Source organism: Fukomys damarensis, unplaced genomic scaffold, assembly GCF_012274545.1.
Source record: "Fukomys damarensis isolate Sample0158 unplaced genomic scaffold, DMR_v1.0_HiC HiC_scaffold_4, whole genome shotgun sequence".
NCBI classification, from domain to species: domain Eukaryota; kingdom Metazoa; phylum Chordata; class Mammalia; order Rodentia; family Bathyergidae; genus Fukomys; species Fukomys damarensis.
In genome coordinates this window covers 49,002,844-49,027,585 of record NW_022900916.1, presented here as the reverse complement: position 1 = coordinate 49,027,585, position 24,742 = coordinate 49,002,844, and the positions used below count along the sequence as shown (strand labels likewise).

The 24,742-nt window shown below is 35.6% G+C and overlaps 1 protein-coding gene across 7 annotated transcripts in view; it reads left to right on the top strand.

The window, feature by feature from the left end:
• St7 (suppression of tumorigenicity 7) overlaps window positions 1-24,742 on the top strand; it is a 315,589-nt gene that overhangs the window by 62,390 nt on the left and 228,457 nt on the right. The window contains exon 1 of one of the 7 annotated variants that reach the window (XM_010621885.3): window positions 24,233-24,555. The exons of the other annotated variants lie outside the window; for them this stretch is intronic. Within the exon in view, the coding sequence (XP_010620187.1) occupies window positions 24,534-24,555 (22 nt within the window). The 5' untranslated portion in view covers window positions 24,233-24,533. Of the gene's footprint in view, window positions 1-24,232; window positions 24,556-24,742 lie in introns of those variants that run through there. 7 annotated transcript variants of the gene reach the window in all.

Genomic DNA, 24,742 nt, shown 5'->3' with positions numbered 1-24,742 from the left:
GTCAGGGTGCATGATCTTCTTGATCTTCTGTATTCTGTTTGCCAGTATCTTGAGGATTTTTGCATCTATCTTCGTGAGGGAGATTGGAATGTCATCCTCTTTTTTGGTTAAGTCTTTCCCTGGTTTAGGAATCAATGTAATACTTGCTTCCAGGAATGAATTTGGAAGTATTGCTTCCCTTTCACTTTCACTGAAGAGTTTAAAGAGTAGTGGTGATAGTTCTTCTCTAAATGTCTTGTAGAATTCAGCAGTGAATCCATCAGGGCCTAGGCTTTTCTTTGTTGGTAATGATTTAATTACATTTTCAATTTCAGTGAATGTAAATGGGGTGTTTAGATTTTATATATCTTATTCATTCAACTTTGGTAATTTATGTGTCCATTTCTTCTGTATTTTTCATTTTATTAGAGTACAGGTTGTTGAAGTAGGTATTATCGATCCTCTGGATTTCTGCTGAATCTGTTGTGACTTCACTGTTTTCATTCCTAATTGTATGAATTTGAGCCTTTTCTTTCCTTTTTTTTTTTTGGTTAAGGTTGGCTAAGGATTCATTGATTTTTATTTATTCTTTTGAAATATCAACTCTTTGATTCATTGGGTTTTTTGTATCATTCTCTTGGTCTCCATTGCATTAAATTTTGCTCAATCTTTATAATTTCCTCCCTTGTGCAAGCTTTTGATTTGTATTGCTCTTCTTTTTCTAGGAGTTTAAGGTTAAGCATTAGGTTGTTATTTGAGCATGCTCTGTTTTCCTAGTATGGGCATTTACTGCTATGAATTACCCTTGTAGAACTACTTGTGTCCCATACATTCCTGTATATTGTATTGGCCTTATCATTTAATTGTAGAAAATAATTTATTCTTTAATTTCCTCTGTGACCAAATGGTTGTTCAGCAGGGTGTTATTTAATTTCCATGTGTTTGTGAAGTTCTTACAGTTTCTTATGCTATTTATTTCCAGTTTAATTGCACTATGGTCTGATAATATACAGGGGATAACTTCAATTCCTTTACATTTACTTAAGCATGTATATTCTGATTTTGTGGGGTGTAACACTCTGTAGACATCTACTAAGTCCATTTGTTGCAAGACTTGGAGACATTGATGGTTATGCATTGACTTTTCATTGTCATGTTATTTTCCTGTTGTTGGTTCTCTTATTTTTTATTTTTCCCTCTCTCCCTTTAATTTCTTGCCTTGCCTGGTACATTTGCTCTGTTGGCCCTTATAGAGTTGTGGCCTTCATTTTCTTTTTCCAGGATATTTTTTAGAAGTGTTTGGAGTGCCAGTTTGGTGTTCATGAAATTTCTCAGGTGTTCTTCCTTGTGGAAATATCTTATTTCCCCATCAATTTTGAAAGACAGTTTCGCAGGATACAGGAGTCCAGGTTGGAGATTGTTTTCTTTTAGGACTTGAAATACCTCACTCCAGGCTCTCCTTGACTTGAGGGTTTGTGTTGAAAAGTCTGCTGTGATTCTGGTGGGCTTTCATTTGCATGTGATTTGTTTCTTTTTTCTAACTGTAGTATTTTGTTCTTCTGTTCGGTTTTGGGGATCTTGATTGTTATATGTCTTGGTGTAGATTTTTTTTTTTTGATCATGTGTCTTTGGAGTCCTGTATGCCTCACTTATCTGTATGTCAAATTCTTCCCCTCTGCTTGGGAAATTTTCTGTCATTAATTCTGTGAACAGTTTTTTTTTATGTCATGTGTACTTTCTCTTGGTACTTCATGGATTCCTATCAGTCTAATATTATTCCTCTTTGCATCATCTAAGAGTTGTTGGATCAATTTCTCCTGATCCCTTACTGCTTTTAAGAGATCTCTCTCTTTTCATGATCACTGACCATGATCCTATCTTCTGTACCTGAAATTCTATCTTCACATTAATTCATTCTGCTGCAAATACTTTCTATACAGTTTTTAATCTCCTGGATATCTGTTTGAATCTGTTTCATGGATTCAATTTCTTTCCTATGTTGGGCATTCATCCTGTTTCAATTTCTTTCCTATGGTAGGCATTCATTGTTTCTGTCATGGTCCTGAGCTAGTCTATTTTTTAAATCTGTTTCTTTTCTAGAGTCTCTAATCATGTCTTTCATTCTTCTCACCACCTCTATGGTTGTCTGGAAAATTATTTCTGTTTTAATTTTTTCTACAGCCTCATTTATCTGTTTTGTTACTTCCTGTGTTGTCAGTTCAGGGTGTCCAGATGGTTGACTGTCAGACTTTTCCACCTCATTTTCCACAGAGTTTACCTTTGGTGAGGTGGAAGTCTGTGTTTGTGCCTTGTTTAAATGTCTTCTCATTTCTGTTTTCATTGTTGGTACTGCACTTGGTTTAATTCCTGGGTTAATACTTCAATCTTCCAGATATAGCTGGTCTTTAGGTTTGAGTCTCTAATGACTGTGAGGTAATCTCATTTTCATTATACTATCGAAGGCAACTGATTAGATCAAGCACAACACCTTAGTCAAGTGATATAATCAGCAGCACAATAGCATCAAGCACTGCTTCGAAAATGATAATTTGTAGTAGTTATTAATGTATCACCTTTAACTGTGTGAATTAAATCAAAATCAAGGACCAGCCCAAAATATGTTTATAATGAATAAACTTTTCAGTATAACAACTTTACCCTTTAGGATGGGGATTTAAGAGGTATTAGGGAGGGAGGGATAGATAGAATAGAGAAAGGTTATAAGTGAGGTTAGAGGACACAGGAAGATCACACAAACTCTAGCAAGCAGTTGAAGTGAAGACAGAACAAAATATACACAAGAAGAGAACAAACTAACAGCAATAGGGAGGCTAGAGACTGTAATTAGTCTCTAAAGACTAAAAGTCTAAAAGACTCTCTTTTAAAACTAATGGCTATTGAGAGAAGGAAAAAGAAGAAAAGGAAAAGGAAGAAAATAAATTTGAATTAGGATGGGAATAGGAATAAAGAGGGAGAGAAATGAAGATCAAGGTGAGAGAGAGTGAGAGAGAAAGAGAAGATAGGAAAAAAGATAAAAATAGAAAAAAATTGAGAAAAGAAAAAAGTAAAAATTTTTAAATGGTTAAAGATAAGAGAAAAATATTACTTTGAAAGTTAAAAATACAAATAAAAATAGAGGGCCTCCAGGATATGCCTCTGTTGACACAATAGACAGTGTGGCAGGAGTGTGCAGATATAAGTTAATTAGTTTCAGCAAGCCAGCAGCTCTGTCCTGAGGTTCAGGCTGAGTTCTGGCTGCAAGGCCCAAGTTGAGATCTCTGATGTCCTGCTGGGTTGAACTCTGCAAAGTTCTACTGCAGGTTCCAGCTGTCTTTCCCCTGAGGTTACACCAGGTTCCAATGTGAGGTGTTGGTCCCTCTGACTTACCACCTGTGGTGGTGTAGTGTTCCTTTATCTCAGAGATTTTCTTCACTTTTCCAATGTGCTTCAATTTTCATCTAGGAGCCTCAGAGAGGCCCTCTTTCTCTTCTTTACAGGGGAGTGGGGGGGCACATACACAATGCTGGGCTCCTCTGCTGCGCTGGGTTGATGGGATGGGATGCTTTGTTTTTTTGAGACAGGATCTTGCTATCTAGTTTTGGCTGAACTTGAACTTGCTCTGTAGCCCAGATTAGTCCGGAACTGAAAAGCAATCCTCCTGCCTCAGCCTTCCTCATGCTGGGATTGTAGGTATGTGCCACCACACCCATCCATTATAGGATTTTCTTTCCTTGTTTAGGTAAATTATGGCCAAGGGTATAATCTTGTTTATCCTTCAAAGAATCAGCTCTTTGATCCATTGATCTTTTGTATTATTTTTTAGTCTCAAATCCATTGATTTTTGCTTTAATCTTCATAATTTCATTCTACAAGTTTTGATTGAGATGGCTTTTGTTTTTCTAGGACCTTGAAACACATCATTAGGTTATTTATTTGGGCTTGTTCTGTTTTTCTAATATAGGCACTCACAGGTATAAACTTTTCTCTTAGAATTGCTTTCATTTTGTCCTACAGATTTTGGTATTTTGTTCTGCCATTGTCATTTGATCTAAGAACTTACAAAATTCTTCCCTGATAACTTCTTTGATCTTGGATTATTCAAGATTTGATTATTCTCCATATGTTTGTATATTTTTGTGGTTTCTTTTGTTGTTGATTTATAGTTTCATTCTATTGTAAACTGATAGGATGCAAGAGATTACTTTAATTCTTTTGTATTTATTTAAACATATTTTATGACCTAAGAGGTGGTCTGTTTTGGAGAACGTTCTGTGGGCTGATGAGAATATGTATTCTGCTGTTATTGGATAGAACAGTGGTATGACTCAACTCTGGTATTTCTTTGTTGAGTTTTTGTTTGATTGACTTATTTATGAGTGCAGTATTGAAGTCTGACTATGATTGTATTGTTGTCTGTCCTTTTATGTCATGTAGTTTTTATGATATTGGGTTTGCCAACAATTGATGCATATATATTTACAATTCTTGTTTTTTCCTGAATTTAATTTAAATTTAAATAGCTCTATATAGTGAATATCAGATTAGATAGTACTGGCATAGAAGTAACTTAATACCCTCAAGAGGGGAGAACCAAGTGATCAAAAGGCAGTGTGACCTTTGGGACTTTTTCAAGCAGCTTGTTAAATATCTTCCTTAGGGGATTAGTCCTATATCCCACATCATCTTTACTTGTATTTGCAGTTAATTCTGTAGTCTCTCAAAATAATTTAGTTATTAAGAAGGATTTCTTCGGACCTTTGTGTGACTTAAGAAGGCAGGGGAAAATATTTGAAGGCTGGGATGGCAGTGCTGTCCCAGAGGGGCCATATGGAGATGGAGGTGGGGAATTTTGTGTTGTCACAGTAACTGGGCAGTACTATTCTGTTTTAAATCTTGGGATCCAGGCATGTTAATTATAATTTTATCCTGCTTAAAATACCTATAGCACCCTCTTTAAGAAATTGTGGTGGTTTATTTTGATGGTAAAAATTTTATTAAAATTTAGAGATGCTAACATTCAAAGGATTATTTCTTTTCTGAAAAATTCATAATCTGGTAGATAGTCTCATCTCCAAAGCCCTGGATATGCAGGTTTTTTGTACTGTAGCCTGTGGTATTGTGAATCTAGGACTCCTTTTCAGCACCTAGCAATTATAGAACACTTTAAAGTTGATGTTGGAAACACCAAAGAAGCTACTGACATTTGTTTAAAGCAGAAACAGTAAAAGTGGCACATTATCTAGTGTGTATAAAAGTCCATGGGAATGTCTGAAAAATTTTCTGCTGCAAGGGAAAGAAAGCAGGAGGTCTCATCATGTTGAAACATCACCCAAGGTTTGTCTCCATTTTAGAAGACCTAGATCAGTCAAACTATAGTTTTATGTAAAGAGTATATAGAATATGTTTCTAAATTTACAGGCCAACTTCAAAGAACACAGTAGATAAGAAAACTACCAATGCTAAGGAAATTGCATGCTTTTCTTGATATTTTCTGTTATGATCTGAAGCCCAGATGTCTGTTTGCCTGGAAAGGAACTTTTTACTTGATAAATGAACTTTAAGGAAAGGCTTTAAGTCTGTGTGTTACAGAAAGAATTAGTAATGAGTAAGGTGATAAAATTGCAGGAGTCTGGTAATGATAACTTTAAAAAACAATTTATGTTGCTGTAACAGAGCCTACAAGCTTTTCAGGTTGTTCCTAGGCCAAGTTTGGAAGATAGTTGCCATTGGTAACTCATTGTAACCAGAGACTGTTTTTTAAATAATTTAGTATACCTTTTTTTGTTTTTGGTAATCATACGTGATAAACTGATAATTGTGATGTTGCCTTTTTCATTTCTAATTACATCACTATGGGTCTGTTTTGTTTTGTTTCGTTTTTTGAGACAGAATCTTGCTATGTAGTTTAGACTGACCTTGAACTTGGTGCCATTTAGGGGGCATTTTTAAAAAGGGAAAAGTGATTATTTTCTTTATTTTTTGGTCTAAGATCATAGTAATGGTCAGATCCTTATCATGTAGCAGAGTATAATTATGTCATTTAACAGAGTCTACCATGATTTTATGGTAGAGATGGAGAAAATGATTGTGATAATACCACATATGAAAGTTTCTTTCTTTCCAGTGCCAGGGCTTAAACAAGGACCTTGGACATACTGGGTAAATGTTCTACATCTGAGCTATATCCCAGCTGTATTATATGAAAGGTTCTAGTATAGTGTTTTAGTGTCTAACAGATACTAAGTACTCAATAGATGTTGTTTTTTGTTTTTCTTTTTCTTTGAAACCTTTTCTTTTGTTAAAACTGTAGAGCAAGCAGTTCCAGGGCCATCTCATAATTTATGCTATTATATTTTTTATTAATTGGTCCAAATACGTTTATACTTCAGTATTTTTGGATGCTATTGTAAAAGGAATTTTTTCCCTTATTTCTCTTTCTGTCTGTCTGTTATTTGTGTATAGAAAGGCTATTGATTTTTGGGTATTCACCTTGTATCCAGATACTCTACTGAATCTGTCAATTAAGTCTAGAAGTTTTTTGGTGGAGTTTTTTGGATCTTCAATGTAGAGTATCATATCATCAGCAAATAATGATAGTTTAACTTCTTTGGAAAGGAACTTTTTACTTGATAAATGAACTTTAAGGAAAGGCTTTAAGTCTGTGTGTTACAGAAAGAATTAGTAATGAGTAAGGTGATAAAATTGCAGGAGTCTGGTAATGATAACTTTAAAAAACAATTTATGTTGCTGTAACAGAGCCTACAAGCTTTTCAGGTTGTTCCTAGGCCAAGTTTGGAAGATAGTTGCCATTGGTAACTCATTGTAACCAGAGACTGTTTTTTAAATAATTTAGTATACCTTTTTTTGTTTTTGGTAATCATACGTGATAAACTGATAATTGTGATGTTGCCTTTTTCATTTCTAATTACATCACTATGGGTCTGTTTTGTTTTGTTTCGTTTTTTGAGACAGAATCTTGCTATGTAGTTTAGACTGACCTTGAACTTGGTGCCATTTAGGGGGCATTTTTAAAAAGGGAAAAGTGATTATTTTCTTTATTTTTTGGTCTAAGATCATAGTAATGGTCAGATCCTTATCATGTAGCAGAGTATAATTATGTCATTTAACAGAGTCTACCATGATTTTATGGTAGAGATGGAGAAAATGATTGTGATAATACCACATATGAAAGTTTCTTTCTTTCCAGTGCCAGGGCTTAAACAAGGACCTTGGACATACTGGGTAAATGTTCTACATCTGAGCTATATCCCAGCTGTATTATATGAAAGGTTCTAGTATAGTGTTTTAGTGTCTAACAGATACTAAGTACTCAATAGATGTTGTTTTTTGTTTTTCTTTTTCTTTGAAACCTTTTCTTTTGTTAAAACTGTAGAGCAAGCAGTTCCAGGGCCATCTCATAATTTATGCTATTATATTTTTTATTAATTGGTCCAAATACGTTTATACTTCAGTGCTGACATGAACTACCAAAAAAGAATACTTAAGTTTGCATGTATTTACTACAAATTAAAAAACTCTATCCCTTTCATATACTTTATCTCTAATTTTTTTATTTTGTGTAGGGATTTGTGCAAATAAGTTCTTACTCTGTACTCTGGAGAAAAAAATGTAGGAGCCATCTCCTAAATGACCTGAATAACCTATTCACATTTTAAGAGATCTGTTTTCCAATAAGCATAGACTGCATTGATGAGTGTCTGAAAATAGAATTGATTATAGAAATAAAGTATTTTCTTTTTATGTTTATTGTATGTTAACATTTAATGTACTTGCACTTTATGTCTGGTATTTAAAAATATCTGTGACCCTTATTTTTATCTTGCAGTTCTTTAGAGATAAATGCTGAAGTACAATTTAAAAATAGTACTGGAATTTTCGTTTATTTGTAAAATCTGTCTGATTTCTTCTTTAATTTCCTCGGTGATCCATTGATTGTTCAGGAGAGTGTTGTTCAATTTCCATGTGTTTGTGAAGTTCCTGTGGTTTCTTATGCTATTGATCTACAGCTTAATTGCACTATGATCTGATAATATACAGGGAATAACTTTGATTCATCACACATGTATAAATACCGAATAGTTTCTCTGGTGTGAAAAACTATAATAGTACATAAGATCCTAATGAGATAATTAACAATGTGAAATAGGAAGAAAAGGGCTAAAGGTGTAGGGAAAGTGGCAAGGTAGGAGAAAGGGAATAAAGGAAAAGAAAAAAAATATGAGAAAATGAAATAATGGAAATAAAGTGTTTGTAAGTGGGGAGGGGAGGAGGGGGTGAAGAGAGGGCAGGGACAAGGGAAAAAATGAGAACCAAGACCTGTCATGTAAAGGTACAAGATCCTAGTAATGAATGTAACTGTACTGTATACCTAAAATGTACCAATAAACTCAATTAAAACATAGTAGTTAACTTTTCAAAAATGTGTAAGTTGCAGAAATGATTAAAAGGATGACTGACTTCTTTTTCATGCTATATTTTGGGTAGAATGAAACATGTACTTCTGTAAAGAAGAATTAAAATATAATTAGGAGTGTGTGAGAAACTGGCATGTTTTATGTTTTCCTTAGCTATTTTTGAAATACGGCTTTGTTTAAATATGTTGCTGATGTATTCTACCTGGAAGTTCACTACCCTCTGCTTTTGTTCATTACAATATCCTCCATCCTCAATGTATACTTTTCTTTTAATAAAGATACACACATCCCTAGCATCTTTTACATTTATATAGAAGTACTAAGATAGAAGTATTGAATGTAATTTTACTGAAGTAGAATGTCTTAGTCAGTGTTATAATATTGATAAAGTAATTAAACATTTTGCAGCTTATTAATCATTATTTACTATGAAAGAATGTTTTTGATGTTTTTAAGTCATGTTATATGCATATAAATCTGACATTATTTTAACATTGCTCAGAATAGGAAAATCTAAAAGTTATTGATCCTACGTCTTGCCCCAGTTTCAATCCATTCCCTTTTCAACTATCATCTGTCTATAGTAAGCTATAAATGACCTGTTTTCTAGAGTCTCTGCTTTAACATTTGTTGTTACAAGTATAGTAAAAGCATTTCCAATTTTCATGAACAGTCCATCTAATTTTTTTTTTCTCGGTACCAGGGAATGAACTCAGGACCTTGCAGTTGCAAGGCAGTTGCAGGGCCACTGAGCTAAATCCCCGGCCATGTGCCAAATTTTTCATGAAATGCTAAAGGACATTACTGATATGCCCTACTAGATTCAGTTCCTTCTTTGCATTATCACCCTTTCTTCTGAGTGCTGATGGGTTATGGAAACAATGACTAACATGGAGCACTGTTGTAAGATATGCTATGTTGCTGAATTCCCAGACATTGATTTAAAAATAAATTATGCTTGTGAAAAGTATGTAGGGGAAAAAAAGTCCTGGGAAAAAGTCTGAAAGGAATTGAGAAGATTGACTACCATATGAAAGAATGACTCATCAAAGGAGACATTGCATCCTTAATTAGGCATTTTAACATTCAAAAAGTTAATGCTTTTTGTTTTTTAGACATAAATAGCTGGATCCTAAACAGAAATGTTTCAGAGATATTTTATTTTTAAGAAAGTCAATAATAGCAGCTTAATTTAAAGTAATAAATATCAATTCTTGACTTTTTTCAATTTATTAGGTGCTTTTACTAATATCTCTATATGACTGGCACAGCAACCCATATAAGTGAAAACTGAGGCAAAAGTTTGCATAAAGAAGGGTCTAAGGAGGGATCTTGCTCTAATTTTAATACTTTTCCTACCTCATAACTTTTTTTCCTCATTGAGTTTATTGGTACATTTTAGGTAACAGTATAGTAGCATTCATTATTGGGATCTTGTGCCTTTACATGACAGGTCTTTCTTCATGCTTTTCTAATGGTTCATTTATAAGTACAGCCAGTGACCATATTTTATTGAAAACATTAAAGGTTTTAAAGGAGGGCAGTTGTTACAAATGCATTACCTTCTTACTTATATCTTTCCTTTTAAAACTTTAACCATTCTTTCCTACATAATCTCCCTTGTGTTTTAGAGATCCCGTTCTCAGTTGGTAGTAGCATAGCAGCATTATTTATTCTGAATGATTTGTACATTTTCTGAGATTTAAGAAGTTCCTATCTGCCAGGTGTGACAGTGCATGCAGAGACCAAGTGAGCCAGAGTCTTGTGAGTTTGAGACTGTGTAGGACTTCACTGGACTACATAGAAAAAAAGTTGTTTTCTGCTCAAGCTTGTTCAGTTATTCACTTAAAAGCAGTGCTAGACATGATTGAACAATAAATTTTGTGTGTATATATATCTATATCTATATCTATATATCTAGGTTACAGTATTTAGTCTTTTTTTAAAAATTGAGTTTATTGGACATTTTAGGTATACAGTACAGTTACATTCATTACTGGGATCTTGTACCTTTACATGACAGGTCTTGGTTCTCATTTTTTCCCCTTGTCCCTACCCTCCCTTCACCCTCTCCTCCCCTCCCCATTTACAAACACTTTAATTCCATTTTTTCATTTTCTCATATTTTTTTCTTTTCCCTTATTCCCCTTTCCTTACCCTTCCTATTTTTCCTACACCTTTAGTCCTTTTCTTCCTATTTCACATTGTTAATTATCCCATTAGGATCTTGAGTACTATTATAGTTTTTCACACCAGAGAAACTATTCAGTATTTATACATGTGTAACTTATTTATTTCACTTAGGAGTAGATCCTCAAAATGTATCCATTTTCCTATGAATGAATCTAATTTTTCATTCTTTATGGCTGAATAGTATTCCATTTTATAGAAAAACCACATCTTCTTTATCCATTTTCCAACTGATGTACCTGAAATCCACTCAACTCCAAATTCTACAAGCAATGAAGTGGAAAAGAAGAGAGCTGACCTATATAGTGGAAAAGCGAAAGACAGGCGTTCTTTTTTTTTTCTTCATGGAGTTTACTGGTTCATTTTAGGCATAAAATACAGTTACATTCATCATTGGGAACTTTTACCTTCACATGATTCATCTTGGTTCTAATTTTTTCCCCATTCCCCTGCCCTCCCTTCAACCTTTCTGCCTCTCCCTATTTACAAAGATTTTGTTTCCATTTTCTTCTTTCCTCATATTTTTTCCTTTCCCCTACCCCTCCCATTTCCCCTTTAAATCTTTTCTTCCTACTTCACATTATCAATTAAACATTTTAATCCTTATGTACACTTTCAGTTTCTCACACCAGAGAAACTATTTGGTATTTAGATATGTGTGTCCTATTTATTTAACTTAAGAGTATGGCTTCAATGTGCATCCATTTATTTATACATGTCTCTAGTTTTTCATTCTTTATGACTGAGTAGTACTCCATTTTATGAAAAAAACCTTTCTTATCTAGTCTCTAGATGATGGGCAACTGGGCTGTTTCCAAGCTTTAGCTTTTAAAAGCTGTGCCAGTATAAAAATGGGTGTGCATATATTACTGTGTTATAATTCTTTCAATTCTTTTGGGAAGATACTCAGCAGAGAAATAGCTAGGTCAAATGGGACCTCTAATCCTAGTTTTTGAGGTAGAAAGATAGGTGCTCTTTGCAGTATTTAGTCTTAATGTATTTTAGATCTAATTAATCTCTCAGTTAGATTTTACAGCTTTTAGGATTACTTCACATATGAAATAAAAATGCCTTTTATAAAAATCTGGGTAAAATGTTTTTCATAATGAGCTTATGCTACTTTTGTAACAGTCAAGAAACATAAAGAGGTAAAAACAGTCACCGATTCTGTCAAGATAAAGTTTAAAACCTTTTAAACCTAATTTATTTCTAAAATTTGTTTTAAGATTTTACAATTATAAAATATACCTAACAAAAGTTACTCTTTTAAATATTTTAAGTGTACAGTTTAGTAGTTTTAAGTGCACTCACATTACTGTGCAGTCTTCAGAACTCTTTCATCCTACAAAACTGAAGTTTTCCATCCATTGTGCACCCCCCCAACCATTCTGCTTTTTATGTGTCTCCCATAAGGGGAGTCAAAATATTTGTCTTTCTTTAAATTTCTTTATTAGGGTGCCCTTAAGATTCATCTTAAGCATCAGAATTTTCCTTTTATTTTTCTCCTGTGTGCTTTAAAAAAAAAAATCTCTACAATGCTACTATACTATTCTCATTGTTTATAAATTACTTTTAGATCCAAAAATGTGTTCTAGCTGTCTTTCCACATTAATATTTATACACCATATGTATTGCCACTGGTTGAGTATCCTTTATCCAAAATGCTTAGAACCCAAAAGGTTTTAAATTTCAGACCTTTTTTTTCAGACTTCAGAATATTGCATTTACATAATCAGATATCTTGGGGATGGTATCCAAGTCTAGACACAAAACTTGTTTAATGAACACTTTATGTACATAGACTGAAGGTAATTGTTAAAATCATTTTTAGTGCACTTGTATTTTGAGTGCAGCCCATGATGTGAGGTCAAATGTGGAATTTTCCACTTGAGGCGTGATGTCTCTACTGAAAGCTTTGGATTTTTGAACTTTTCAGGTTTGAGAATTTTAGATTAGGGATGCTCAACATGTCCTAAGCGTAACATTTCTTGTTCTACAAAAAAAGAAACGGAGGCTTGGAGGAGAATATCTTTTAATTTATAAGCAGCAGTGACAGGGCCTAAGTCCAGGACTCCTTGATCTGCAGTCAAACTGCATGCAGTGTGGTTCATACAGGTCAAGCATGTGATTGCTGTGGAAAATGAAGCAGTTTTGAAGATGTTTCTGTGGAAGCAAACAGCCTGATTCTTTCTCTTTCCTTCTTCCTTTCTTCCCCCACTTCCTTCTTTCTCCCTCCTTCCCGCCGTCTCCCCTCCCTCTCTCCCTTTCTGTCTCCGCACCCCCTTTCATAGAGAAGCCTCACAACTTGGTACGTGGTTGCAGCAGGCACAAATCTCTGTTTCTATACACATTTCCCGAAGATAACACTGCTGCATTTGTCTTGTAATCTCTTACATCCGTGTTAAGATGGGTTATTTTTAAGAAAATAGTAGTTGTCCTGATCAGAAATATATTTTCAATGGCTTTTCAAAAAGGCATAGATAAAATAACAAGAGGAAATCATCTGCCTCTTATTTGAAGAATGATGAACAATGAAAAAATATCATCCATGTGAGCTTTTGTAGAAATATGCTGAAGCTGTCCAAAAGCTAAGTCAAAGACTTTGTTTCCATTTTTTCATTTACTCATGTTAATTCCATTCCCTTCTTTCCTTTCCCCTTCCCCTCCCACTTCCCCTTCCCCTTTGCTCCTTTTCCACATTATGTATTATACCTTTAAGTCCTTGTGTACACTTTCAGTTATGAAAAAATAAGAACCAAGATAGATCACATAAAGGTACAAATTTCCCATGATGAATGTCATTATATTGCATACCTAAAATGTACCAATAACCAAGACCTGTCATGTAAAGGTACAAGATCGCAGTAATGAATGTAACTGTACTGTCTACCTAGAATGTACCAATAAATTCAATTTAAAAATGTACCAATAACCAAGACCTGTCATGTAAAGGTACAAGATCGCAGTAATGAATGTAACTGTACTGTCTACCTAGAATGTACCAATAAATTCAATTTAAAAATGTACCAATAAAAATTTTAAAAAAGCTACGTCAGATATCATGATCTACTGTATAGCTCATTACAGAATTGTTGTACTTTAGATCTAACAGACCTTAAAAATAATCTACTTTTAATTTCACAAATCAAGTTCTGTTCTGAAATGCCCAACTGAAATAGCTAACTGTGAGTTACAAATTTCTTATACTTCCTGAATTTTTGTTCAGCTTGTATTGGTGATCATTGCTTTTTGTTTTGGAGTACCATGGAAATTTGTGACATTCTTTGTTTACCTGGAACTCTAACCAAATGTTACCATATTTCTTGAAGAACTCCTCCACTTTTTTTGTCTCTGGATCAGCCCACAGCAGTTCACTCATGCCTATTTTTCATTACTTCTTTTGCTTATTTTCCAGCAGTTCTTTTTACCAACCAGGTGAACAGACCAAAATCACACAAGGAAGGTCTGTGGTTTGCCTAAAGAACCCTTCCTACAGGAGGCTGTGTCTGACTTGGGTACCTCTCTATTTATTTTTACTAGAAACCTGAATTTTTATTCTGTTCATCATCAGAATGTAAACTGAATAAGCATATTTATTGTTGGATTTTTATTTGTGGCAGAAAAATCTTCATTTTTCACGTGTTTTACCAGGCATTTCAATAACTTTATTCCTGTTTTTTTCCCTCCTAATTTTACATTGAGATTAATTAATGTGTTTTATCTTATTTTATTTTCTTTTTGGCTTTTTGAGACAGGGTCTCACTGGGGATTTCAGGCTGGCCTTGAACTCACTATGCAGCTCAGGCTGGCCTTGAACTCGTGGCAATCCTCCTGCCTCAGTCTCCTGAGTACTGGGATTACAGGTGTGCGCCACCATGCCTGGCTGTATAATCTTTTTTATTGGTTCACCTTAAATACTTAAAATAAAAATTTTTACAGTCACCTTCTAATAGAGTAAAAATATCAGTGGCTGGGCCATTTCACTCTACCTTTTGTAAACATTGTCTCCCCCTCCTCCCAGCTGTAGTTATAGGCGTCACTTTCCTTGAGTGTAAGAAGAGAGGCCCTGATATACTTTATAAGAGGTTTGTGCTAAGAACCTGGGATTCTGCCATCATTTTAAAACTGTGACAAACGGTGATGTCTATTCTAAACCTTATCTGAAGGTTTGGAATGGTTAAAGGAGAGCTTCCATCAGTTTTCACATGTACCTTTGGTCATAATTGTTCTTTTATACCCACTGAGGACGGTTCTTAACTTTTTCTTGGTTCTGTGTCATAAGGAATGTATAGTACTAGTTAGGGTCATGATATGAGTTGAGCTGTTGGCTCACTAATTTCATAGGGATGTTTTGTTATTTGGTTGGTACTTATATGTTTTAAAAGCTTTGAGATATGGAAGATAAAGCTCACTAATGGGAGGAGGTGGACTTGCTATGTGGATCATTTTGGCTTAGCTTTGATGTGTTGGTGAGGAAAGTGAGGATCTAGACTTTCTCTTATGTGGAAGCCCAAAGGGTAAATAGGGAACATAATGGAGAATAGATATTGGGAAGAAGGAAGAACGTGTTCACATGGGAAGGGGAACAAGGAAGGGCTGGGGGAAGGAAAGGAAGTGAAAAGAAAAAGGAATAGAAAAAAATGGAAATGAAGCTTTTGTAAATGGAGAGAGGAAGATGAGTTGCAGAGAGAGAAAAGTGAATGAGGGAAAAGAGAATCAAGATAAATTATGTACAGGTACAGATTCTCTAAAATGAATGTGATCAATATGTATGACAAAGATGTGCTAATCAAAATATAAAGTTAAAAGACTGAAGGGCTGGGGATTTAGCTCAGTGGTTTCAGAGCCTGCTTGTCAAGAGCAAGGACCCATGTTTGATCCCCAGTACCAAAAAAACAAAAAACAAAAAGGCCAAAGGGAAAACCCCTTATTATCATATTTGAAATGTAGGAAAAATAGAGCATTTATAATCCCACCTAATCCCACTTGAGTGGTTTAAAAACCTTTAGTAACAGAGAAAGTTATCATATGGGTTGGGAATTTAATTTATTAGGGTTATGTTATTTGGTTATAGGGTTATCTTTGAGTTTAAGAAGGTAGAGTAATGAGGGAGCTGTACTCTTATTCTTTCTCTAGGTAGGGCAGAGAGAGCTATGAACTCATATGGTAGAAACTCCAGGTAGGAAAACTGTGTTCAGAAGAGCCGTGAACTGTCCTTCAACTCCTAAGCTGTCACTGTAGAAAACTGAGCACTCCATGTTCCTGTCTTGTATTCTGCCCTATCTCAAGTCCCAGAAGGAGGCATTCTATCAGATGCTTTATTGCTGACACCCAGACTGCATAATTGTAAGAGGTGTTACTCATCTGGCCATGAACCCTTCAGTAGGCAAAGCTTCCAATAGTTATTTCGAAATGTGTTTTATGAGTGTGTTTTTCTATTCACCTCTTGGATGAGTTTTGGAGAGCCTGTCTGGAAAATAAACAGGAAGTGGCTTCCTAAGAACCTCAGATTCAACATCAGTGTACCGGATTAGGGCAGTACGTCTGGGGTCCTGTTTTTCTACCCTTGAAGGAAGCTGTTCCCAATGCCCTAGGCAGCTAGAAAGGAGAGATATGGCCTGGATGTGGGCTAGCTGTGGGGTCGCGTTACCAGTAGGGAGTTACTTGAGTTTTCTCATCTAGCTGTAATGGCTTTGAAGTAGAATCATAGCTCATTGGAGTTGGATTAGGGTATAGGGAGCACCCACCTTAATTTATTCATTTTACCAGTGAGGGAGGGAACAGTTACTGGACTTGCCACAGAAAGGTAATGAGTGTCAGTGTTGGCTAGACCCCAGGTCTCTTGATTCCATAACAGTTCTGCTTCCATCTTGAATCAAGAAGGGTTATATTGTAGCTGGAGGGCGGGGGAAACAAAACACAGAACATTGTAGCTAGAATCTGGGATGGGGTGCAGGATTATTTTAACTGCTCACTCAGTAAATTGTAGTTAGGACAGTAATCCTTGGCCTACAATCAAGAACAGATGACCTGAGAAAAGCCTTTGTTTAAACTATTTTGGGGAGAACTGTGACAAGATGGCTTGGGGAAGAGGCACCTAGGTGCACTAGCAAGCCTTGTTTGCTGAGGGTGATATGAAAATAGAGAAGATTCTTCAGGAGATGGGTAAGGGGATCTAGTTGAAGGCTCCCCTGAGTGAGCCTTGAAGTTATTGTCAGATGAATCTGCTATGTCTTTGTAGTGTCTAGGCCAGCACTATATACTGTGCTATTTGGAGAACTCAGAAGTAGAAAAGGATTTAGTGGATGTTGAGGTATGTAATGGATATTACATATCCTGCTGTGGTTATTGCTTTCTGCAGTTGAGTATTTATTTCTGCTTAACTGGCTAATTCAACTCTCATTTAAAGTTCTCACCATTGCTTCAGACATTATCCCTTTGACTATTCTTCTCTGTTAATTTTTCCATGTGTTAGAATTAAAAATAACATGTAAAAGAGTTTTTATGAATTCTGAACATAAATATTTGGTAAACTGTATTGTTGGTTTTATTGTGAACCTATTTTTGAAATTACTATTTTTGTACCTTTTTTTGGGGGCACTAGGATCAAACTCAGGTCCTTGTGTTTGCCAGGCAGGCGGCGGAAACACTGAGCTAAATCCCTGGCCCTGCACCTATTTATTGAATATCTATTGTACAGAGGCAGTGATGTTTAGTAGTTAAGCCAAAGATTTCAGTGTAGACTATTGGTGTGGAATTCTGGCTTGGCTATTTATAGTGTGTCACTTTAGGCAAGTTATTTATCTTCCATGCCCAGGAATAAAATAGGGATAATACTTTGTAGAGTTATTTTAAGGGTTACATAAGTTAATACATGAATTAGAGCAATGCCATAACGTAATATTTTCATGTTAAGTCTTGCTGTCATCAGTCACTGATTGAAGCCCTTTGTGAATTTATGAGTGTATTAAGGCTCAGAAAGATTTTAAAACTTGCAGCTAGTGACTAACGTGAGACTGGAATCTTCCTTTGACTGAAACTCTGGCTCTTAACCATTCAGTTGGGTTTCTGAAGTCTGACAAATCGTTAAGGTTTTATATCTCTCTATTGTCTTAAAAATTAGATGAGAACTTTAAAAACCCATACAGATAGCACTAAATTATGAAAGGTGTTAAGTGTTGTTATATCTAATAATAGCAAAATCAGTGTTCCTACATACTTGTAACCTATGTAGAAATTAAGATAGTCATTGTTAGATATTTTCAGCATATTGTTTTAAAACAGTCATGATGTTGTTTGAACTGTTTACACATTGTAATTTCAAGAAATAAACCATATCACACTTTTTCTAGCTCTTGGTAAGCTTCCCACTCTGTACCCAAGGCTAAGATAGAGAGCAAAGTGAGATGAACCTTCTTAGCAGCAGTAACGCGTGAGCTAGGTGAGAGTTAACAGTGTTGACAGCAGAAGGAAGTGCTGACCAGATGACTGAGTACAGTGCTGCTTTCTCAGGTGCTTTACAGAGTTTTGGGGAGATGTGTTAAATGATAATATTGCATTTTGTACTACATAATTTTGATATTGTACTGAAAATTCAAAATCATATTTTATAGTGTTGTCTACTTTATAGTTATCAGAGGTAGAAACTATTCAGTGTAAAAGAAAGCAAGAAAATAAAAGCAAAACAAAACACCTATTAGTAAAATAACCATTTTGAACAACCTGTACCATATCAGGTAGGCGTAATTTTGGGTGTTAATTACTTAAAATGGGAAATTGTTCGAACATTCCAGTTACTTTGGAGGGAGGAGGGGAAAGAAAATATTTAAAAATGTATTTATGCATGGCATATCATTTGATAAGGTAAGGAATTGTATGGGGAAGAAGTAGTCAGTGTTACAGAGTATTTGAGTTGTAGGTGGGCCACACTTAAGATCAAAATGATTGTCAACGAAGAAAAAAATGCCCAGGGTATTTGGCACTGTCACATTCGAGAAGAATACAATAAAATCTTTCTTGATAAATGGCCACATGTCCTTTACTGCTGATAGCTATTTCTGGACTTAGGTAAAATAGTTAGAGGTCTTAGGTATGTTTCACTTTAAAAGAATTGTTCTTTTATCACCTTTATTGGTTTTGTTTTCGAGTCAATCGAATGTGTTTCACATGGATCAAATGTGCATATATAGTGTCAGATAAATAAACATAACGACAGAACTCTGACTAAAAGCTGGGGTGCGGACTCCTTTCAGGTATACGGCTTTGTAGCACTGAGAATTTGGGTGGAGCATGGCTATCTTACGTTGTTTTTCCTTATAAGAATGACAAAATTAACGCCCCCCCCTTAAACCTAGTAATTGGAGAATGAGATGGGGACTAGTGAGACGTTTCTAAGGATGACACAGCATGGCTATCTTACGTTGTTTTTCCTTATAAGAATGACAAAATTAACGCCCCCCCTTAAACCTAGTAATTGGAGAATGAGATGGGGACTAGTGAGACGTTTCTAAGGATGACTTTAAAGGCACAGTCAGAGGAGAGGAGGCCACAGCGGTTTTTACTGGTGTTGAGATAAACTGGAGTGAGTGTGTGTGTGTGTGTGTGTGTGTGTGTGTGTTTGCCTAATGTCACATGGCCGGAGGCTTCCCCATGGTTTTTACTGGTGTTGAGATAAACTGGAGTGAGTGAGTGTGTGTGTGTGTGTGTGTGTGTGTGTGTGTGTGTGTGTGTGTTTGCCTAATGTCACATGGCCGGAGGCTTCCCCAAGCAGCAGTTTGTCCAGAGAGGCGTTTCTTTCTGTGGCTGGTAAAACTGTACTTTGGAAAATACTCAAGTTTCCTGTTTATTACTTCATTATGAATTATACAGGTAAAATTTAGACTATATTCTGGTTATACAGAATTTTTTACAGTATAATATTTAATTTTATATTAAAATTATGTTGTTTTGTATGTGCTTTAAAAATATACATGAGTGTATTCCTTAATATGTATGAATTTGTTATATACAAATTGTGATTGATTTAGGATAAGCATTTGGAATTTCTTAGACATTTCTATTCAGTTTGGGTCATACTCACAGATTTAAACGGCAAAGCTTGGTGTGGTAGTGCAAACCTATAATCCCATCACTCAAAACCAGCCTGGGCTACATAGACACTGTTTCAAAACAAACAAAAACCCCAACCCTTAATTAACCCATAACTTTTGGGCCAAAAGTTTTGAGGTAGAGACATCTGAGTTCAAGTTATATCTCACAAAGAATCTAATATGCAATAATATATAATAATATAAAATAGGTATATTTTACTTCAAAGCTCTGGAACAAAAAGCCAGGTGTACTAATCTTGTGAGGAAAAGAAAATAAACACACATACACAGACGCACAGAAAGAGATACAGATATACTTGCTGTAGAGAAACCCTGAAATAGGATATTACAGATTTACAGAACAAATCTGTTTGGGATGATTAACTTTACCTTTTCGAATATTCACTCTATATTTGATGATATGTTGAAGCAAGAAAAACACGATTGAGAGCCCGATGCAAAGAAATCAAGTCTGTGGAATTCTATAGAAAGCCTTACTACGACTATGATCTTCGTTATAAATACGTCTTTCCCCCAACATAACAGAATCATTAAGTTGGTCATTTTCCTATTTCTTGCATCTTGCCATTATAACACTTTCTATGTTGTTACATATGTTATAGTTGATATTTTAAGATACATTGTATGACTTTGAGTGCTGTAGAGAAACTGTTTAAAGTTCTTGCCGCATTAATAAATACACTAAGCTGTCTGATGTTATTGTTAGCTATTTTGAATATTGTCTGATTTTTACAAATAATTACACATTTGAAAATATAGGTATAGTCAGTGTAAAGCTTTAAAAAGAGCAGCTCATACTTGCATTTCTTGGGGACTGCAGGTTTTGGGACTTGTGAGTTATTTTGGGTTAGAAAAGGGAATTTATGTGCTGTCAGCACTTGAGCACAGCAGCTCCTCTACTAGAGGCATCCTTGTGGACTGGAGGGAGATATCTTCCAGGTGAAAACTGATGTATAATGATTCAAGAATAGATTTCTTATAACAAAACAAAGCAAGATGTTCTGTTTGTGGCCTTTCACACACTCTTCCATGTTTCCATATAATAAATAAATAAATAACATGGTTTCCGTGTTATTTATGTGGTTTCACTTTGTTCTTTTCAGGTCTCCGTTGAAATGTTTACCTAAAAAAGGTGGCCCTACCTGACAATTTTCCTAAATTAGCTCTCCTACGCAATCAACCCTTTTCCTTTAGTTCCTCTTTGTCTTTCTTCATAGTGCATACAGCCACTTGATATATTGCATATCACATATTTGTCTGCCACACCTGGTGGATGTAAGCCACACCGGAAAGGGAGTCTGTGGCTGTGCTTATAGACTGTAGAACAGTAGGCTCCCAGGCAATAGTTGTTGAGTAATGTAAGAATGGGGTTCCTTTAAAAGTGACTTTTGACTTACCTTAAGATTTTCAGTATTATCTTTATCAATAGTTTTCTAATTTTATGATAATTATTTTGAGTATTAATCTTTTCTTTCATGGCTAATTTTATTCTGAAGTTAATAGTAGTATACTTATAAATGGAAAGGAAAAGTTGCAGGCAGGGATAATTAGAATGAATCCAAATATCACCTGCGGATTACAGAAGGCTCCATAGCAGTCACATGACGATTTGTGTCCTGTGTTGTTGACAAGTGAGATTCCTAATATTTTTAGTATACTGAGTGATTCAGTTTCAATTGTTTAAAATGCAGATTTCTTGGAAAATATTGCAGCTTTTAACTTACTCTTTAAAGCCTATGTAAAAAATAAATATAGGCCCTCAGAAAAATGCATTTTCATGTGTACTTAGCTCATGTGTACTTAGGTAGGAGCTGAAAAAAGCAATGTGAATGGGTTGGTGAAGCAGTTATTGCATATAGATCATGGTCTTGGTTAGAAAAGATCACTTATGAGCACTTTTCTCATTCCTTTTCATTTGGCTTTCTAGTGGCCACATCTGTCCGTTATTTGAGTGACTATTAAAGTACTTTTTTTTTTTGGCATTGCTGAGGATTGAACTCCATGGTAGACAAGTGTTCTATAACTGAATCATATCCTTAGCTACGTATATAACATCTTATATGCAACTTAAAATAGCTCTTTCACAGGATAAAACAACAACAACAAAACTTATGTAAGGTAATTTTATGGAACGGGTTCTATTATTTAGCAATGTTTTGTTCTTTCCCACTTCTGCAGTTAAATCTCAGCACCTTGATTGATATTCCCTGTTGGCTGTTGACTTGATTATTTTTCAAAGGACTTTGCAGTTTTGTTTTTGAGATAGGGTTTTACTATGTTAAATTCTGGCTGGACCTGAATGCCCTGTGTAGCCCCAGGCTGACTTTAAATTCATAGTGATACACCTCCCTCAGCCTCCTGATTGCTGGGAAAACAGGAGTGCGCCACCATATCTAGCTCAATTTGGAATTTTATCACTGCTGTGATTTTTGTAGTCTTTTCTGTTATTTTTAGTTTTCTCTGGTGACTGTTCTCTTTTGAAGTTTTTCCTTTCCTTCCACATTTTGGTTGGTTTCTATTTTACCTTTGTCTCAATCAAATCTTTAAAATGCTATATAATTTTGGCAATTATTCATTCACTTTCAAGAGACACTTTGTAGAATGGTTTTGGAACCAGACTGCCAGGGTTTGAATCCCAGAATATCATTTACTACTGGTATGACTTTTGCAAACTTATTAACTGTGGATAATAGTGTCTGCCTCTTAGGTTCTTTGTTTGTTTGTTTTTGTTTTTTGAGACAGGGTCTCACTATGTACTTGAGTCTGACCTGGAACTCACTATGTAGCCCAGGCTGGTCTCGAACTCACAGAGATCCTCCTGCCTCAGCCTCCCGCGTGCTGGGATTACAGGCATTGCGCCGCCACACCCGGCCCTTAGGTTCTTAAATTGTGAATTTTAAATGATTTAATACATGTGAAGTTTCCAGAATAGTGTCAGGCACATAGTAAGCACTAAATATTAGATATTGTCATTCTTTTCTGCAACAAGAGATTTGTTTTGTATCTTATGTAGCATCATCATACTTTTTTTCATAATGGTTTAGCATTTTCAGTGAGCTGAAAGTTAAGCTACTTTGAATTAATTATGGTATATTCATATAATAAATTCTTATGAAGCGATTAACAGCATGAGATAGATCTACATATAGTGACCAGAAATGCTACTAATGATATTTTTAGAGAGTAATTTGCAGTTCCATATGCATATCACAACTTAATGCTTGCAGACTGTACCCATGTTAAGACAGGTCTTTATAGACAAGAGAATCATTGGAAAATGTATGTGCTTTGGATGAATGGGTGGGGAGGAGAATTGAACTCTTGAGTTTCCTACTCTATGTGATTCTTAAAGTATGGGATTATTAAAACTTTGAAACAAAACTGTCTTTTTTTTTTGCTTGTGTTAAGTAATTTTCTGCTTGTGTTGAGTACTTTTTTGCCTGTGTTCGATTCTTATGAAATTTATATGTTACTTCTTGTATGCATTTTAAAACCAGATTAAGACTTTTATTTGTCCAGAGAGCCAAGAGAACAATTGTTATTACCTTCAATTATTTCTTTGCATGGGTTGATTAGTAAATTTGTTGGCCACAAAAATGCCCACTCATACACAGGTAGACTCAGGTGTATGTACACTGCCTTAAAATGCTTGAGTTACTCTGGAAAATGACAGAAATTTTCAGAGGGCAAAGGTGAAAATAAGGCAAATGGAAAAAGGAACAATATATGTACAAAAAACCTGTACAGTACTTTTCTCACATTTGCCAAATAGTTGCAAAACAACTAATAATGAAATTACTAAAATTTGAGTTCTCACGGTGCCAAGCAGTGTTATTATTCTGAGTACTTTTGTGCATGTAAATGCCCAGCTTGTGTGTGCAACAGTATATAACCGTGTATGTACTTAAATCTGTGATTGAGGGTATACACCTCTTGATTTGTCAGTCTACCATAACTTAGAGAAAACAACCTTGAATTGTTCTGTAACTACTTTTATTCCCGAACCCCGATGGTCCTGAGGATCAAACCTAAAGAGTCACAAGCCAGGCTCCTACTCAGCCAACGGAGCCACACCCCCAGCCCTTAACTACTTTTAGATATTTTTTTAAATTTCTGATACTTAATTCCCTCAAAAAGTGTATTTGCTGCAATAAAACCGAGAACCCTGATCTGCATATCTTTGTGGTTAGTTGGTATAAAGCCAGTATTTAAATTTCTTTGAAGTCTCTCAGTGCTTAGTATCACAGGATGAAGAGCTCCTCAGGAGGGGGATGTGTGTGTGGTTTTTGGTCCTGTGCGTTTTGTGACAAAGGAATTCCCCCTTGAATCGCGCTGCTCCCCTGAAGCCCCCGGAGCCTCTGGCTCCAGCAGCACAGTCGGTCTGTGCAGTGTCCCTGACGTCATCCAGCGTATGCATAAGCCCTGGTATTGTCTTACTGCTACAGCAGGGCTGAAGATTGCAGTATTCGCTGTTGCTGCTGCTCCCTCTCCTACTCCTGCTGCTACCTAGTCTTGCTTCACTGCATCCCAGAAGAGCCACGTTGGCCTTCCTTTGCCTAGTGGATTTTCAAAAGCAGCTGTTCGGTTTTGGGTGCTGTCGGAGACCTTGCTTTTCATTCACTGGGAGAAAACTGAAGCTCATGAGGAGAATCTGGCAGCTGGACACAGCTTGGACTGCATTGTCTGGCTTCATGACCCCTGCTGTGTAGTCGGCTCATCTCTTCACTCTCACGGGCACACTCTCCTTCCTTTTTCTTCCTTCCTTTTTTTTTTCTTTCTTCTAAAAACATTTTTTTTAAACCAGCTTGTGGAGCCAGCCATGTTTGGCACTGAATCTTCATGTAAGTAAATGGACTGCACTTCTCTGCTGTTTAGGAGTCTGCTTGCTGTCATGGTTTCATTGGCTTGGGATTCTTATCACTTTGTCTTAGGTTGCTAACAATATTGGTGTTTTGGGTCTAAATACAGGGAAATTGGTCTCGGAGAAGGTACTCTCCTTCACAGGGGTATTCATTCTAAAGGCCAGGG